The sequence below is a fragment of the Melospiza melodia genome, chromosome 1 (genome assembly GCF_035770615.1).
Source record: "Melospiza melodia melodia isolate bMelMel2 chromosome 1, bMelMel2.pri, whole genome shotgun sequence".
Classification (NCBI taxonomy): domain Eukaryota; kingdom Metazoa; phylum Chordata; class Aves; order Passeriformes; family Passerellidae; genus Melospiza; species Melospiza melodia.
In genome coordinates this window covers 123,310,618-123,327,396 of record NC_086194.1, presented here as the reverse complement: position 1 = coordinate 123,327,396, position 16,779 = coordinate 123,310,618, and the positions used below count along the sequence as shown (strand labels likewise).

General features: G+C 37.9%; 1 protein-coding gene across 1 annotated transcript in view; it reads right to left on the bottom strand.

Moving 5' to 3' along the window:
- Positions 1 to 16,779, bottom strand: part of LAMA1 (laminin subunit alpha 1) — a 108,667-nt gene that overhangs the window by 58,434 nt on the left and 33,454 nt on the right. Inside the window, exons 5-11 of the mRNA XM_063149871.1 lie at positions 13,034 to 13,276; positions 7,891 to 8,070; positions 5,042 to 5,131; positions 4,468 to 4,585; positions 3,236 to 3,414; positions 1,668 to 1,773; positions 1,007 to 1,167 (exon numbers count right to left, since the gene is read on the bottom strand). Of these exons, the coding sequence (XP_063005941.1) occupies positions 1,007 to 1,167; positions 1,668 to 1,773; positions 3,236 to 3,414; positions 4,468 to 4,585; positions 5,042 to 5,131; positions 7,891 to 8,070; positions 13,034 to 13,276 (1,077 nt within the window). The remainder of the gene's footprint in view (positions 1 to 1,006; positions 1,168 to 1,667; positions 1,774 to 3,235; positions 3,415 to 4,467; positions 4,586 to 5,041; positions 5,132 to 7,890; positions 8,071 to 13,033; positions 13,277 to 16,779) is intronic.

Here is a 16,779-nt window from a genome sequence, read left to right as displayed (position 1 = left end):
TGGTGACGCTCTCTGTGATCTGGCCTAAAAATTCTGTACACCAGGCTCATTGCCACAGCAGCACTGAAAAGGGGCAGTTTCTAGTCCAATTTATAAAAAAAATTTCACTAGTTAGCTGCATTGGCTGATATAGTGCTACCCTGACTCAAAATCAGGCACTTCTCTCCTTTTGCGCATTTAAATTGGCAATTTGAGCCATTTTGTTTTTCCACAGTGTTGTTATTTATATAGGTTTGATATTTTTGGATCATATAAATTTTGCAGAAGGACTGAATTTTCAGAAGAATTGTCAAACATACTATGTTATCTTTGGCTCCTGTTTGCTATCATATTTGGCAACAAATAATAAACTGCTCCAATGTTTGGTTTAGAAAATTGAGTAACTTCTTTAAATATTAACACAGTTTTTTAATAAAATTCAATGGAATCTACAGCTGCAAGAAATTTTAAGAGGTTTGGATATTTACCAAAAAATAAAATGCTGCAAAACTGCTCTCTTTTTAAACATTTTTATGGTTTATATTTTGTAATTGAATAATTAAACCATATTTCATACATATGTCTAGTGCAAGTGTTCCAATAGTTCTTTCCAAATGCCTGCTGTTTCTTTACACAAAGCAGATGTTTTAAACACAGCATTTGTTTACAAGCAATCAGTGGCTTTGAAGAGAAATATCAGCTCATTCCTAAAACCAAACCTAGCTAGGCATTCTCACTTTCTATGACTGCCTCACACACGTACAGGTTTTATTTCATTTTAACATCAGTCTGGCCAATTATTATAGAAAATGTTGTATCAGTAACATACAGAGCTATGCAACATAAATTACCATATTTTTCAGTACAGAGAATAATTAGTAGTTTTGAGTTCTAGGCTGTCAGGTGTACACCAGGTTACATCTTATAAAGGAAGTGATGTTCCCATTACTCAAGTAATTTCACTATTAAAAAGGAGTTAATAAACCAGAGATTCCATGTTGAACAGAAGTGGAAGTTTAGTACTCACTTTGCAAAGACAAGGCTCCGTGCATGGATCTTCGTTGATGCTCCCAGCCAGGCTGCAGTTACAACGCAGGCAGTTCGGGTAGCCCCGATACCCAAACACACAGCGATCACATTTCTCTCCTGCATAACCTTCCCTGCACTGACATTGGCCTGGCCAAGTGCCTTGAGTAGCAAAAGTAGAGGGGGGGGGGAAAAAGAAAAATCAGAGCAGGCAATAGGCTGGATTCAAGATGTGTCAGAGGGTACAAAAAACTTAGCATTCCTTTTTTATTACACTCCATGCCATATTCCGCAGATACTTGGTACAAGATCAGTCTCACCATCTATTTTTCACATTTAAAGAATCAAATACACAGAAATTGCAGCAAAATGAATTTTGTTACAGCTGTAACAGCATTCACAAACAACAGTGTTAGATCGCAACACCTCACATTGTTTTAAACAGTAGGAGCCCGCAATCCCCACAGAACATGTTCAGGGACCTGACATATCTTAAAATCATGAAATTATGTTATGCCTCAGCCTCACCTTCTCAAAGATTTACCAGTGTTTTGAAGTGGTATCTAAAAGGCAGCCACTCAAAGGTAGGTAGTATTCCCTCAACTTCAATGACCTCCAGCCAGACTGGAAGTTCAGGGAAAAGGCACTTGCTGTTTCCTTACCACGCTGGGAGTCAGAATGGTGCTCATCTTTAACACAGACAGAACTCAGAGAGCCAAAGGGGTCGCAGTCACAGGGATAGCAGGGGTGATCCTCATAGGGAGAAACCTGTAAAATAAAAGTTCACTGCCAAATTCTCAAATTATTAACTGGAAACAGTAAAGTTACATCTGTTTCCTGTCTTCAAACACCAAAGCTAAAATGAATAAAGACTGGAAAAAGATAATATGGGGCAATAGATAAAGGGACTAGTCTAACTTTAGCAAGCAGAAGGATCAGGGGATTGCAGTCTACAAAAAGCTTAAATGTGGGAACAAAGGTTGATCTTCAATAGCACAAAGATATAGTAACTGCTAATGGCTGGAAGCTGAAGTCTGACACATTCAGCATAAATAGACTTTTTTTTTTCAGTAACAGCAATTAACCACTGTGAAGGTTTGCCAAAAGATATGGAAATGTTTAAGACAAGAGTGGATGCTTTTTGCAAAGACATTCTGGTTCAAAGAGGAAGGAAATTAAAGAAATCCTTGGCTCTGTGTTCAATGGAAGGACAGTTTATCTTTTAATAAAGACTCATTCTGCCTTCATGATCTATAAATCTTTTAAATATAAGGCAGTGAAAATCATATGGCATTATTTTATTTTTTTTGCAGGAAAACTGTCCTTTGAGGTGCTTCAGCTCTAAAGCAAACCAGTAATGACCTCAAATTTAATGGCTATGAGTTGATCAAAGATCTTTCTTCAATGCTTTTTACAGCAGCTCTGAGACACAATTTGCTTCTTTGGATGAGCTGTACCTGCTGTATACCCATACTCCTATGGACTCACCCTTGCCCTCTGCACCAATTTATGCCAGATTTTTAAAGTATTTTTTCAAAATATGTGTGAACCTTCCAGAGCAAGACCATGTGAAGTAGAAACTTAGTTCAGAATGTCTCATTATACAGACCTCTAACACTGCAGTTATATGCAATGCTAAGTTACTTAAGTTCATCTGTTTAACTCTGTCAGCCACATCTTAACAAATGTTTTGTAGAGTTTATGCCCTTTTTCCAAAGAGTGATACTGGAAAGTACACTCAGAGAACAAGTTCTGCAACAATCATATCAAGAAGAGCATTTGTTGCAACCTCTTATGAGCCAAAGATTTTAATCTTCGAGCCAGGTCCTTTTTAACACTGGTTGAAATGGGCTGATAGAGGATGGTACACAATTTTGGAGGCAGTGAAAATTTAATACTTGGGACCTTCTCAGAGCTTTACCCACAGGAGAAATCGATTTCCTATCAGAATATGTACATTTCCATACTAGGATATCAAATGTAATTTTCACTTATAATTTTCTTCTCCAACATCTTAATTTGCCCTCCTACACAACTGGACAAGCATTTCTTTTTTTTTTCTGAAAGTTTTGGCGTTAAGTCATTTACCAAAAAAAAAAAAAACCTCTATAGTTCTTAGCTATTCTGCAACTAATAAATAAACCAATATATTAATCACAATCAGCTGAAACAGGCATGATACCATGTTATAATTCACCAAAACATTAGAATGGTATTTTCTAAATCTTACTTTGTGTGGTCTAAAATATCCATCAGCACACATTTCACAGTTGATCCCAGTAGTATGTTGAGTACAGTTTAAACACACACCACCTCCTATAAACTGGCCATGAATATCCATGCTCCTTTTCTGATCTGCAATACTCTGGTTGTAATAGCAATCTTCTGCTTTGTTATGACAGTTACATTCTGAGAAGGAATGGAAAAGAAATCAATTTTTTTATTTTCTTATTCACACTGTGTAACATTTCCTGGAATACTGACATTTTTCAAAGTTTCAAATGTAAGGGCCCATGAATTGACCTCAAAAGTATGCTTTCCCCCTTTAAAATGCCATGAGCTTCATCAGATATAATACACTATATTTCTTAGCAAGTAAGCAAATTTCAAAACCACTGTTATCATTTTAACAGCACTGTTTTTAGTAGTATTCTGTATATCCTGCTAAGACAACCTTGTCAGCACTGTTGTCAACAGTGATGAGTGCAATTAGCAATAACTGTTCTGTGCTCTGCATTACTGATGAAAAGCTGCCTAATTCTTCCCTTCTTCATATTAGACACAAAATCTGAGAAGTCAAAGAAGTACTTAAGTATAAATTTTATTAAGTTTAAAGAGTGGTATTATGACTTGTGCAAGGATTTCAACTAAAAACATTTCTTTTCCATCTGGAACTTTAAATTTTATCCAATAGGTTCTTAATTGTCTGCAGTTTGTGCTATGCATTAGTAATGTGAAGTGAGAAAATGCACCAACTAGCCCTAGGAACATATTCAGCCCTACTGGCACAGCCTAAGTCAATCTATCAGACAATCTGAAGTGTAATTGCCAATAAGGAGTTTCTTTCAAAACATTTGCTATGAGAACAAAGTTCTTCATCTGACAAAATTTACGATCAATTGATGAAATCTGCACTTCAAGTAGCTAACAAAATGATTGATGCAAATCTGCTAGTTTCTACAGGAGTACAACAAATCCCCAAGTCCCTTTGAAAAAGACATTCTGGGAGCTATACTACATGACAACTCCACTAGCCAAGGAGCTACACTGAAGAGATTATTGAAAACCACCTGAACATTTATGATTAGAAGTAGGTTCTCTACCTCGGAACAATCCCATGAAGACAGTTCATATTTCTGGGGAATTAGTAACATACTAAAATTACAGATCTGTATGAAAGCAACCTCAAACAAGAGAACAGCAGGGCTTCATGAAACTACCTAAATGCCTGTGCCTACTTACTCTCGCATTTGTTCCCAGCAGAAAGGGTCCCTGGTCTCCATGGTTTCTGGTGGTAGCCTGGACAGCACTTGTTACAGCTCTCTCCACATGTGTTGTGTTCACACTGGCACTGCAATTTCTAAGAATAAAAAAAAATCCACTTTCTTGAAACATTCTTTAATGGACAATTTCTTCAATTTTGCCAGAAGTCTGCTCGGTATCAGGCTTACTCCAAAAAATGGCATGACCTTCAAATACCCACAAGTGGCACTGAACTGCTCTACCATGGTACATCAACTGCTAGGAAATAGCCTTTCCAGAACAAGAGGGGCAAATCTCCTGTGCTGCAAGACAGACTATGTCGTGTGCCCCTCTAATTGTTTTACTTCAATGTCAAAGAACAGTTAACTTCAAGAAAGATACACTACAAAACCCAGATATGCTTCCTCTGAAAAAAAAAGAAAAATATAGCAAATAATTTGTATGCTTCATAAGATCTATTTTAGCTCCCTCTTTCTCATTCTCCTTAGGAATTTTTTTGTTGTTATTTTACTTGGAAAAGTTGTTTTGCAAAAATAATGAAATTAAAGAATACCTTTGTGATTTCATCCAAAGGGCAGCTTCGAGCATGGCCATAACAAATACACATGCCACCAACAGAGATGTCCTTTATTGAATAGTAGTACTACAAAAAAACAAAGGTGAGAAAGGTATGAATAAAAGACATTTACATCTATTTACATTTCCCTGCCTTACTCTGCAAAATGAAATGCCAGCATCCAACTGCTCTGTGTAAGTAAAAGAAATACTTGAAACTATTTGCCATTTGGGGAAACCTTCCATTTTTGCGGGTTTTATTTTTCCCATGTTTTTCCCTATTGGTATGAAAAATGAACTGACTTTTAACTTTTAAGTATGTATGTAAAATTCCTCAGCTTTGAGAAAGACCACCAAATGTGATCTCAACTGAAATATACTTGCAAAGAAAAAAAAAAAACAACTTAATCTTCCATTTTACAAGAAGCCAGAAAGCATAAAAAATTGCTGTATTTTAGAGTCAGTCTGGGGACTAAGAGAATGCTTCCTTAAAATGGGAACTATCCCTCCCTCAAAACCACTTTGCACACTCTTTTCCAGACCAGCTCTTTGCAACTACTGTGTAGCCAGTGAAATATTCTATCCAAACTCTAAGCTTAAAAATTGCAGATGCAGCAGAACACTCTCCATTAATATTGCCAGGTGGTGAGCAGAAACAACATACATAAGGAAAGGATTTAATTTTCAAGGCAAAGAGGAGGCAGGAAATGACCATCTGGGTTCAGTTACAGCTGCAGTATCAACATGGTTAGCCTGTTTGTATCCTGGGAAGTTTGTACTACAGAGGAATGAAAAAGAAACTCTTTTTGAGGATACTTCTAAGGGAAGAGTTCAATGCTCTCAGACCTAGCACCCCTAATGTCAGCTGGTTCAGGAAGAGAGGTAGCCCTGGGTGGTCAGACATGCTGACTCCTGGACTGTTATTTCTTTGAAGACTCTTGGAGTTGGAGCAAACTATCTTCTTTGATTTCATACTTATTTTTTTATGGTCTTAAATTTCTTATGTTCACTGTTTTGGGAGGATTTTAATGTTATCGGCTTGAACTACAAAAATCATTCAGGGACTTACCATGAACAGTAAGTCTTAAACTACAAAGAGGGAGGTTCAGGCTGAGAAAGGAAGAGGACAAAAGCAGAATTTAATTTCTCACTGCATTCCCTACTACATGTCCTTTGTCTTATTTTCTGCCAGTGTATGGCTCACAGCAGCTGTGTGCAGCTTGGAGTTGAATGAGCAACCAGTAATAATCAAATGCTACAGACAGAAATAAATAAAAAGAACACAGAAATAAAGGTGCTGTTGAACACTCAGAATCTGGATTGGCCATTTTTCAATACTACGTACAGGAAACATAATTGGTATCAACAACTATAGCAAGATCTTCAAAGCCAATAAAAACAGCATCCAAAAAGCTGGAAGTGGTTATCTTTGTTGCAGATGGTTGCACAACAAAGTGAGACTCAAGGTGAAACATCAGGATTTGGGAAACCTGGCCAATATGTGCAGTTCTTCATGTAAAACTGAACTAAGCAGTGCTAGGTGGAGAAGTACTAAGCCCTGGATTGCACAACTGTGTATGTTATAAAACCAGTGGCAGTGCTTGGCCTCCAAATTCTTGTTTCCCAGCTGTATGTTTGTATTCCTCCATGTCAAACTTTTCTTTCTGGGGTGTATGTCCTGATATGCCAATACTATCAATAGATCTAAATATCAACCAGCCTGGTCTGTGGGAACATCTCACCTCTCAGGCTGTGCAATTCCCTATTGACAAGTAAGGCACAGCTGGAGCAGCTGTCCAATACTCTGCTCTTGCAGTCTCCCTGCTAGCATTGACAGAAAATGCAAACCATCCAGATTTTACACTTTACAATGCTGCAGTTTAAAGGACACCTTGAAAGCACCCATTAATCCCTGACCAAATCCAAGTTGCTTCCTCCCTTCTGTGCTCAGCTATCCAAGCAGCACAAGGATTGCCTGTATCAGAGAAGTCACAAACTGCAATGATCCTGTTACTGCACAAGGAAGAGTTGCCTGCAAATGTTTTTCAAGAAAAGGACCTACAAAGGAAGGGAAGTAGGAAACACTTTTTATGTTCTGTCCTCATCAGAAACAACTTTCACAGGAAAACTTGAAGCTTCTGAAGTGTTAACCTATGAATCGTGGGCAAATTAAGATGGTCAAAATGGCAATATACAAAACAGAAATCCTTTTCCAGCTGAAAAACTGTTGAGACTTCCAATTTATGTGAGAACCTGAAGCAGTCAGCCCAAGTGCTTGGGGCTCAGTTTCCACAGTTGCAGTAGCAAACCTGGAAATCTGTTAATGCCCTCGGAATTCTATACAAACATTTTACATTAATTTATGAGCTCTAAAACAATTGATTATAACAGCCTTAAAAAAATGAAGAAAACTCTTATAATACATGAAAATTCACAATAGCAATGTTTTCAAATAATTATGTTTATGAACCACAGCACTGGGTCCTGAAATCCATGATAACACCACAGAAAGTACTGCAGTGGGGTCAAGAGCAACCTCAAAGGGCATCTCCATCAGCCAAACCACATTTTGTATTTTGACGATAAAGCATTATAAACACTGCTTCTAGCACAAATCATTCATGCAAACAAATAAATTAAAACAAAAACTATCTTGAAAAGCTTTTTCTAAAAGCTGTTTGTGACAAGATATTGTTGTTAATGGTGTCAAAGGCAAGATAAGAATTATTTAAAATCTACTAATGCCACTCTGAATGACATGGATTAAGTATTTCTCCTTCTCAAATAGGTCAGAATAGACTCTCCCATCAAGCTATCCTGAATACCATTTATGAATAATCAGCTTACCCTTCTGGTAACAATGGGGTCTAGCTCCTTAGGGTCATTATGGCTGAGAGTCATGAGGTCAGCATTCAGAGTTCTAATACGCTGCAGTCGCAGGCGAATGTATCGTGCAGAAGTAAATTCCAACAGCTTCTGTGAAGGGTCATCAGCACTAGGCCTACCATTGATCAGTGAGGTGTGAATCTGGAAAGAAAGGCTGACTTAGTCACAAACACCGTGATTCACTTACCACAATAAACATTAGTCTGAGAATCAAAACCACAGAACTTATCTTGTTTCCCAACAACTCAGGATGGTGACATGTTAGACTACCCGGAGTTCTTTTTATTTCCCCATTGTCTGTCTGCAGGTAAAATTCCTGCTGCCTGAGTCACACTGTTCTGAAACCACCATTATCAGTGGTCTCATAGTCCCAAGTCTCCTGGGCTTTTGTGGAGATAAAATAAGGAGAAAAACCAAGGTGCAGTATCAAGGTGAATCCCCAGGTCCTGCAGTCTTCCTTCCTCTCCCTCATTGAGACAGAATATGTAACTGTGGCCATAAGCTCAATTTTGTCCTTATATATTTCTTCTCTGCAAATACAAAGATCTTATTACAAATCATAAACTGGTCCACATTCTCAATCTGGGGTCATTAATTCTACTCCTAGCAGTGACAGGGCTGCACAATCAGCAAGAAGTACTCAGTGATAAGACAATGTAGTGGGAAGGCCAACACAGATGACAACTGAAAGCAAGTTGTCAAAACAAACCCACTCATTTGACCTGCATCTTTCTTGCACAATTACAGTTGGCCCACTAAGATGACTTTTGGTATGAAACTGCACAGCTTTTTCTGGCAACAGCCCTTTTCTTCTTTCCAGAGCTACTTAGGAACACACTAGGATATAGTCCCCTATGACCACACAGTCCCTGCTCCATTTTATGTAAAAAAAACCAGAAAAACAAGATCCTACCCTACAGACAATGAACAAGTGTTCAACAGTTCACCTGGTGTCCATAACAAACAAAGGGTCAAGTTTTGGGCTTGTCAGGTGCATTTCAGAGTGTATGACATATTCTCATTTATGAGGAGTAATTTTGTCTCATAAACTACTCTTGAACTGATGGTTTCAACTTTGTCCAGTACTGTCAAATTGTTCCCCTGAAAATATTCCTACAGGTTATAGATTTTTTAAATGATTATTTTTAAAAAAATCTTAATTATCTAATGGAGATAGGGGCTCCCTAGGGAGTAATTGTGTTATTTAAAAGGCATTACAGACTTGTAATAGAGGTCACATTCCCAAAATTTTAATTTTGACATTTATTGATTAGCACCATTCCTTCTTAATATCCTAACACAGCGTGTTCAAAGATTTCTATTTTTCTGATACCCCATCCATTTTTCAACTGCAGAATAACAGTTATGAAAACCAAAATGTTTCCCAGGTCTTATCCTGCAAATTAGCACCACCTGATATAATATTCAGCTCTCATAGAAATACAGATAATTCTTCTAGTCCATTTCCTTTGCTAAAGCAGGATTTAGAGCTTTTTTAGATGTTTGACCAACGCATTTTCAAAGACCAGTGTTGGTGCTGACTTTACAACCTTCCAAGGCAATGTATTCCAGGCCTTTTCAGCTTTATTGTTAGAAATGCTCCTAATCTTTAAACCATGTTTTTCCTTGTTGCAATTTCAAAACTCTTCTTGGATCCTATCACAGACATGCAGAAAATGTTTTTCCTCTTTGTACCCATGTTTTATGCAACTGAAGACTGAACATGCCCACCACATCTCAGTCTGTTTTCTTCAGGCAAATTGGTTGTGACATATTCATTCACAAGTTGGGTTTTCTGCTGGGAATTACAAGGCAGAAATTGTTGGTCAAATATTCAAATTTCACTGTTCTCCTTTTACTGAAAAGAATTTACACATATATACTCAACTATAGATGAGCACAACTTCAGCATGGTGCACCACATCCTAGTTTCATCTACTTTTCAGTACAGACATAGAATTTTTGCTGGGCTTGCTGCAATCCTTTGATTTTCTCAGCAAAGACAACAGGACCCAACCATGGCACTAGAATTTGTAACACATTGTGCTTGCTTTTTATCACTTAGACAACAGACATTTAAAAATGCCTGTCCCAACCAATTGGCCATGTGTCACACGCCACTTCATTCTACACTGTCTTTCCTGTCTAATATATAGTCTCATTACTCAAAAGTAGTGCCTTCAAGTGATGAAATATAAATTATGACTCACTTTTTTACTCTCAAGTTTAAAGCTTGAACAGTAGAAATTCTACTGTCTAGAAATTCTATTAATAGAAGTTCTGTAACAATACACTTAAATCTTTATAGAGACTGTAGAGGAATCTTAACAAGCAGAAAAAGGGAGAAACAGAAAGGACAGTGGTACACTCCTGGTACACTGCTACATTTGTCTAATATATTGCTTATATAAGCTTATACACACTGATATTTCTATGTTATGTATTTTTGGCTTACCTGTCATTCATAATTCAAGACCATTTTCAAACAACTACAGCTGATGCCTTACAATTCATCATGAGTCATAAACTGACTGCATAAATTGCCAAAAGCAGATCTTCAAGCAGTATAAATCAGGTAAACAACAGAACTTACAGCCAAGCAGCTATATCTCTTCAAACCTGAGAAAAACCTAGCAGCCAAACTGGCAGAATGTCACATTTGGCAAAATAAAGGATGTTATTAATGGCATCCATATTTAGATATGTGGTCTCTTTACCCTAACAGTTATTTCACATCAAGACATTCCAAGCTGATGGCAGAAAACTGAGATGCTAGCAAATGCTGCATACAAGGCAGGCTTTTACAGAGATCAGCTGATTTGCAGGGCCATTCTTAAGTGCAACAGACTGGCTAGAACAAACTACAAAGCTCTAAATACATATATTTTCCATGGAGTTTCAAGATTCACTAACGTAGACTGTGAAATATTCTGTGCAGGCAATGTTCCTGTCTGACAGACAATTCAGTTACAAGGGAGCAGCCTGTCCTTTGTGAATGACAGCTTTTATGTATCTGCCTTTATCTGCTGGAGGGCAGGAAGGCTCCCCAGAAGGATCTGGACTGGCTGGATTGCTGGGCTGAGGCCAATTGGATGAAGTTCAACAAGGTCAAGTGCTGAGTCCTGCCCTTGGGTCACAACAACCCCAGGCAGTGCTACAGGCTGGGGCAGAGTCACTGGAAGGCTGCCCAGCAGAAAAGCTGCCCAGCTGCGGTCAACCAGCACTGTCAACCCTGGCAGTGCTGGTTGACAGCAGCTGAATCTGAACCAGCTGTGCCCAGGTAGCCAGGAAGGCCAATGGCCTGCTGGCCTGTGTCAGCAGCAGTGTGGCCAGCAGGAGCAGAGCAGTGATTGTCCCCCTGTACTCAGCACTGGTGAGGCCGCACCTCAAATCCTGAGCTCACTTCTGGGCCCCTCAGTTCAGGAAGGACATTGAGGGGCTGGAGTGTGTCCAGAGAAGGGCAGCAGAGCTGGTGAAGGGTCTGGAGCACAAGGACAAGGAGGAGCAGCTGAGGGAGCTGGGGGTGTTCAGCCTGGAGAAAAGGAGGCTCAGGGGTGACCTTATCACTCCCTAACCTGACAGGAGGCTGTAGCCAAATGGGGATTGGCCTCTTTTCTCAGGCATCAAGTGATAAAAGAGGAAATAGCCTCAAATTGTGCAAGGGAGTTTTAGTTGGGAAACTAGGAAAGTTTTCTGCATAAAAAGGATTGTCAAGCATTGGAGAAGGCTGCCCAGGGAAGTGATGGAGTCACCATCCCTGGAGGGACATGAAGATGTGCCACTTTAAGATGGTTTAGGGGTGAAGTTGGCAATGCTGAACTCATATAGTAGGACTCAATGGGCTCAATGACCTTAGTCCTTATTAGTAGGAGTAATAGTTGGATTCAATGACCTTAAAAGTCTTTTCCAATCTAAAAGATTCTGAGGTTCTTCATAGAAGACAGAAATTTAATTCTTCCAATTTTTTGTGTTATGTTTTTCCATCACCACACTCAGAAAAAAACCCCAGTGTTTTGATAGTGTAGCCCAATTAATTATATGTACCGTCAGGAAAAAAAGAATGAGGAAAAAAAAGTCATTAAATTGAATTTCTGGTATCCCAGGAGCTGTAGTTTTACAGCCTACTAAATGTACATTACAAGCAGCACTGTTCCTATACAGTCAACTTCCTATACAGTCAATAAGGGTTTTCTGGTTCATTGTATGGAGAAACAGGTTTAGGTTTCTTTGTTTCATCTGATCTGTCAGTTTTATTTTGATTTTATATTGATCACATGCTCACAACATTGCAATAAACACTGAATTAAAGTAAGTGTGATTTTACTGAATTTCACTGGGTTTTTTTTCTTGCTGTTAGTTTTAATTTTATGTGAATGTCTACACACAGTCCAATCCTTTTTTTAACCAAGAAATAAAAACATATTGATTTCTATGAAGCTAGGAGTTACTAGCACCCTCCATGGGATAACACCACGCTTATTATCACAGTCACACATTATAGCATTCACGATGGAATAACCACTGGTTTTAATGTATCATTTCATTGTGTGGCTGTCTCTCCATAATAAATTACACAAGTACCGTGAATAGAGTTTACTAAAAGAAAGAACAATCAACAGCAAGACTGCACAATTCGTAGCCCTTTTAATTATGCTACATCCTTGAAACAATGACAAGGCTTGTTTAGGAGTTCCAGCTGTGCTGAGCACTTCAACAGTGTCAGCTGCTTTATCTCACACAACCAGGTGCTCCTAACACAGGAGTTTTCCCTACTAAATGAAAAAACTGGCAGAACACAGAGTCTCTGTTATAGTTTTTCGGGATAAAGGAACTAATAATTCACAGCTAATTGCTACCATCAAATCATATGGAAAGAGAGAACAAAGAGTTTAGTAATGGGAACACATAGAACCAAAGACACATTTCATCCCAAGATTTAGAAGTTTGCTATACTACATGATAGAAAGATAATGTTATTTAAAAGAATAACAGATGACCTGGTAGTGCTGAGGATGATATATTCTGTAACTGCAGTTCAAATGTTTTCAGATTGCTATCACTCCATGTCCTTAATCACAAACTGAAGCTACAAACACAAAGATACCTCTCCATGTTCCAGGGGAACTAGTCTGGAATAATAGGAGGTGCAGATCACTTCATCATCCCTCTTGTAAGTTGGGGGCCCAATTCTTGGTGTGATGTTGTAACGAGTTAAACATTCGGTATCACTAATTGCATAGTACTGCCATGGCCTGAACTCCGTGCCATCTATGGAGCGTTCCAAAATCCAGTTTCCAGGTCGTGGAGCATTAGCGGCTTTGATGATGACATATGCAACTTGAAAGACCTGAGAAAAAAATGCAAGAAAATTTTAACACTTCATTGTACTGTAAAACACCACCAGAAGCCAACTGGGTAATAAATTTAAATTTTCAAAGCAGGATACAGCTTGCCTGGGCAGAGGGTAAAATTTGGTAAAGTAACTGGATAAATTTTTTGCACAAATGTTTGACTAGAGGTCCATCTAATTGTGTCCAGGGCATCCGTTCGCGCTGATGTAATAGCTGAAATCTATATCTATACTGCATATTTCAGAATTAGTTGGGTATAACAATCTGTGGGAAATGTTTAGCTTTTCTGAACCACTGAGAGCTTCAAAAAAGTACAGTTTGGTTGGGTTTTCTTGTTTGTTTTCAGTGCTTGGTTGGTTGTTTTTGTGAGGTTTTTTATAGATATAGACCAAAAAGCTCTTTGGTTTACAATGTAGCAGGGAATGTAATCTTCTCTGTAAGAACATTTCTGAAAAACTTTTTATACCCTATGTTGAAAAGCTCTTTGCATTACAATTTCACCCTTTGTTGAAGTTATTTCAGCAGAAGACTACTTACAGTCACTGCTAAAAATACACAGAGACAAATAAGCTGAACGTGACAAAAATAACCATGATAAAAAGAGCTAATATTCTTAAGTAACATTGAGATGTATGTGAACTATGCAGCTATCTTGACTATTTTTCTGACAACCCAAAGTGAAATTCCCATGCACACAACAGGACTGTTCAGCACTTCTGTGATAAGGCAGGGCAGTAATTAAGTTCATATCACCTTTTAAATTATCTTGTCATGCAGCCAGACAACCAGCACTGGCCCGCAGCTCACAAGAGCATCAGACATGAACACTGAAGAGCATTTACTGCAGAGCCACCACGTTCTCCCTTAGCCAGTACCTGCTACATCACCTCACTCAAAAAGGCTGCATTTGCAAACTCATAAGGCTTCTACAGAGGAGTTTAATGTTTCATATGCACTGGAGTAAGAAGCCAGGTTTAGATGAAAGAAAAACTCTGTATTTTTCAGCCATCTCAGAGAAATATACGTCCACTTGAGCAGGCTGCCTGGTCAGCTGCTATTATCATCATAATTCCTGCCTGCATGTGCAATATTAATACTGTGCTGAGCTCCAATCTGGCTGCAATCAGTCCTTTCATACATTATAAATTTAAATTTTTAGGACTTTTTTTTTTTTGTAGTACAGATTAAAGCCAGGGCAAGAACAATACTTGCCACATGAAAGCAGGTTTTGATTTTGCGAAATGGGGAAATAAACTCACAAAAATAAATAGTAACTGTGTTGTGTATGCAATTCAGGAAACGACTTTTGAGACAAAATATTATTTAAGTGAACAAAGCTTTGATTAGGAGATCTTGGACACATGAGAAGAAAAAAAATTGGTGATATTTATCTTCCATTGATTTACTACATATAATAACTTTTAAAAAGTAAAACAATCTTACTGTTTTTTAAATCAGACAACTTAAACTACAATGTTCATTTGGTCTGACTTTCTTTACAGGCACTCCAGTTTTATCCTGTTAAAATCAGTCAGATACAAATAGAACATTTCTAGTTGTTGCAATAAATATGAAAATTTATAGAAAATGAGGATTTTACTGTGACCCTTCAGCAATGCAAGCAGATGCAGGCAAAAGGAGAAGCCAGCTCACTCTTTAGTCAGTCCTGGAAATAAAATTTCTCTGTGGTCTGTGAATCCTTTGTTGTATCACCTAACCTTAAAATTTGATCGAAGTTAAATGAATATCAAGAATTATAATTCAGCTTCCATGAAGAGAGGAATGCCTTTTAAATAAAACCTGCATCATGCCAACAATCTTCAGCTGAAAAATAAAAGCCAAAACACATGGTTTTAAAGGAACAAAGTACACCATTTGGGCAGACTTCAAACCAAACAACTATATTCCCCCTACACACAATCTGGATTTCATTGATTCAGTTAGTGGTATTGAGCTTTGCACTCAGTTATGACCAAGCAGAATCTGGTGTACCATCATTTCAGTACCCAAAACCTGAATACACTTGTATGTGACAGGAGTTGCTTGTATGGGTATTTCCTCCATCACAGATGAGAACATAACAAAACTATTAAAACTAGAAAAGTTTTATCGACTGGGCTTGGAAACAGCTATGCACTTCCAAGTTCCTTTGAAGTCAGTAATCTTTTTCAAATGCATAAAAGATGCAAGACTGGAACCAAACCTTTTTCAAATGCCCTGGTAAAAAATCTCCCTCAAAAACTCTCATATGTCCTTTATTTATTTTTTTTTCCCCACTCTGCTTGCTGTCATCAACTAAACTGCTTCCCTACTTATTACACAGTTGGCTGAACAACAAATGATCTACTTTTGATTACTTTGAGATTTTTCAAGACCCATTATAGTCTGCAGCTGATGTGGCTAGTTTTAAATCCAGTTCCAACCAGTAACAATAAGCTATCCTCCATCACAAACTAACTGCTGCTGTAAAAGGTATTCACAAGATTATGCAAGTTAAACTTATTTTAAATATCAAGTTCCTTGGTGAGGGGGGAGTGGAGGGAAAAGACAGTTAAATATTAACATTTTCACCACAACTGTGCACAAATTCAATGCATAATTCAACAAACTGAATCTCCTCTCAAGTCTTCCATGTACACACATAGCTCACAGGTATCCCATTTTACTTCACAGGCAAATTGACAGGATAATGAATAACAACAACCTCAGGAAAATTTGTCAGCCCCTGAAAATAATATAGCTTAAATAAATAAAGGATTTTGTTTAAATGTTCTCAAACTTTAGAAGTCACAAGACAGCTTACCAGGAGAACCTGTATTCCCAGGGATTATGTTTCCCAGCAAGGGAATGAAGCTGGAGAAAGGGACCAAGGTGCTCACAATGTTCACAGATGAAGATGTTTAAAGGAATATCTGTAATAGACCTCCTATCCCACAGACTCTGCAACCCATAATAGGTCAAGAAATCCATGTAATGAAAACTGATTTTTCCCTTGAGCACTTTTTAAAAGAATTTGACTTTTATAAGTTCTTCAAGTTAGAACATCAATGGCAGTTTCTTATCACTTTCCATGTTCGTTCAGCACCCGCCAACCAGCCACGTGATAAACCTGAGCAAGAGCTAATGATTTGTATACTTTAGTTTGACTGTATAACTTGCTCAGAACTAATTGCCTTATTGAACTACAAGGGCAAAAAGGGCAAGTCAGAGCAAGTTAGTAGTTCCCAAGCCATATATTAAAAGTGCCATTTTACAGGAATTTCAATCCTGATTTTTAAGATCAGCCAAAAAACTTCCACTAAAAAACCTTTTTCATAGCTGCAATGCTAAAAAAAACAAGAAATTTCTGCTTTAATTAGACTTTCTAAAAACTTTCTTTCCCTGAATGCTGATCCAGCAACACCAAATGCATCATTCTTGAATACTCTCAGAGTGGGAGACTAGATGAAGGGATGTTTACCAGCTTATATTGTTTAAAGAAATATCATTTTAAGAGTTA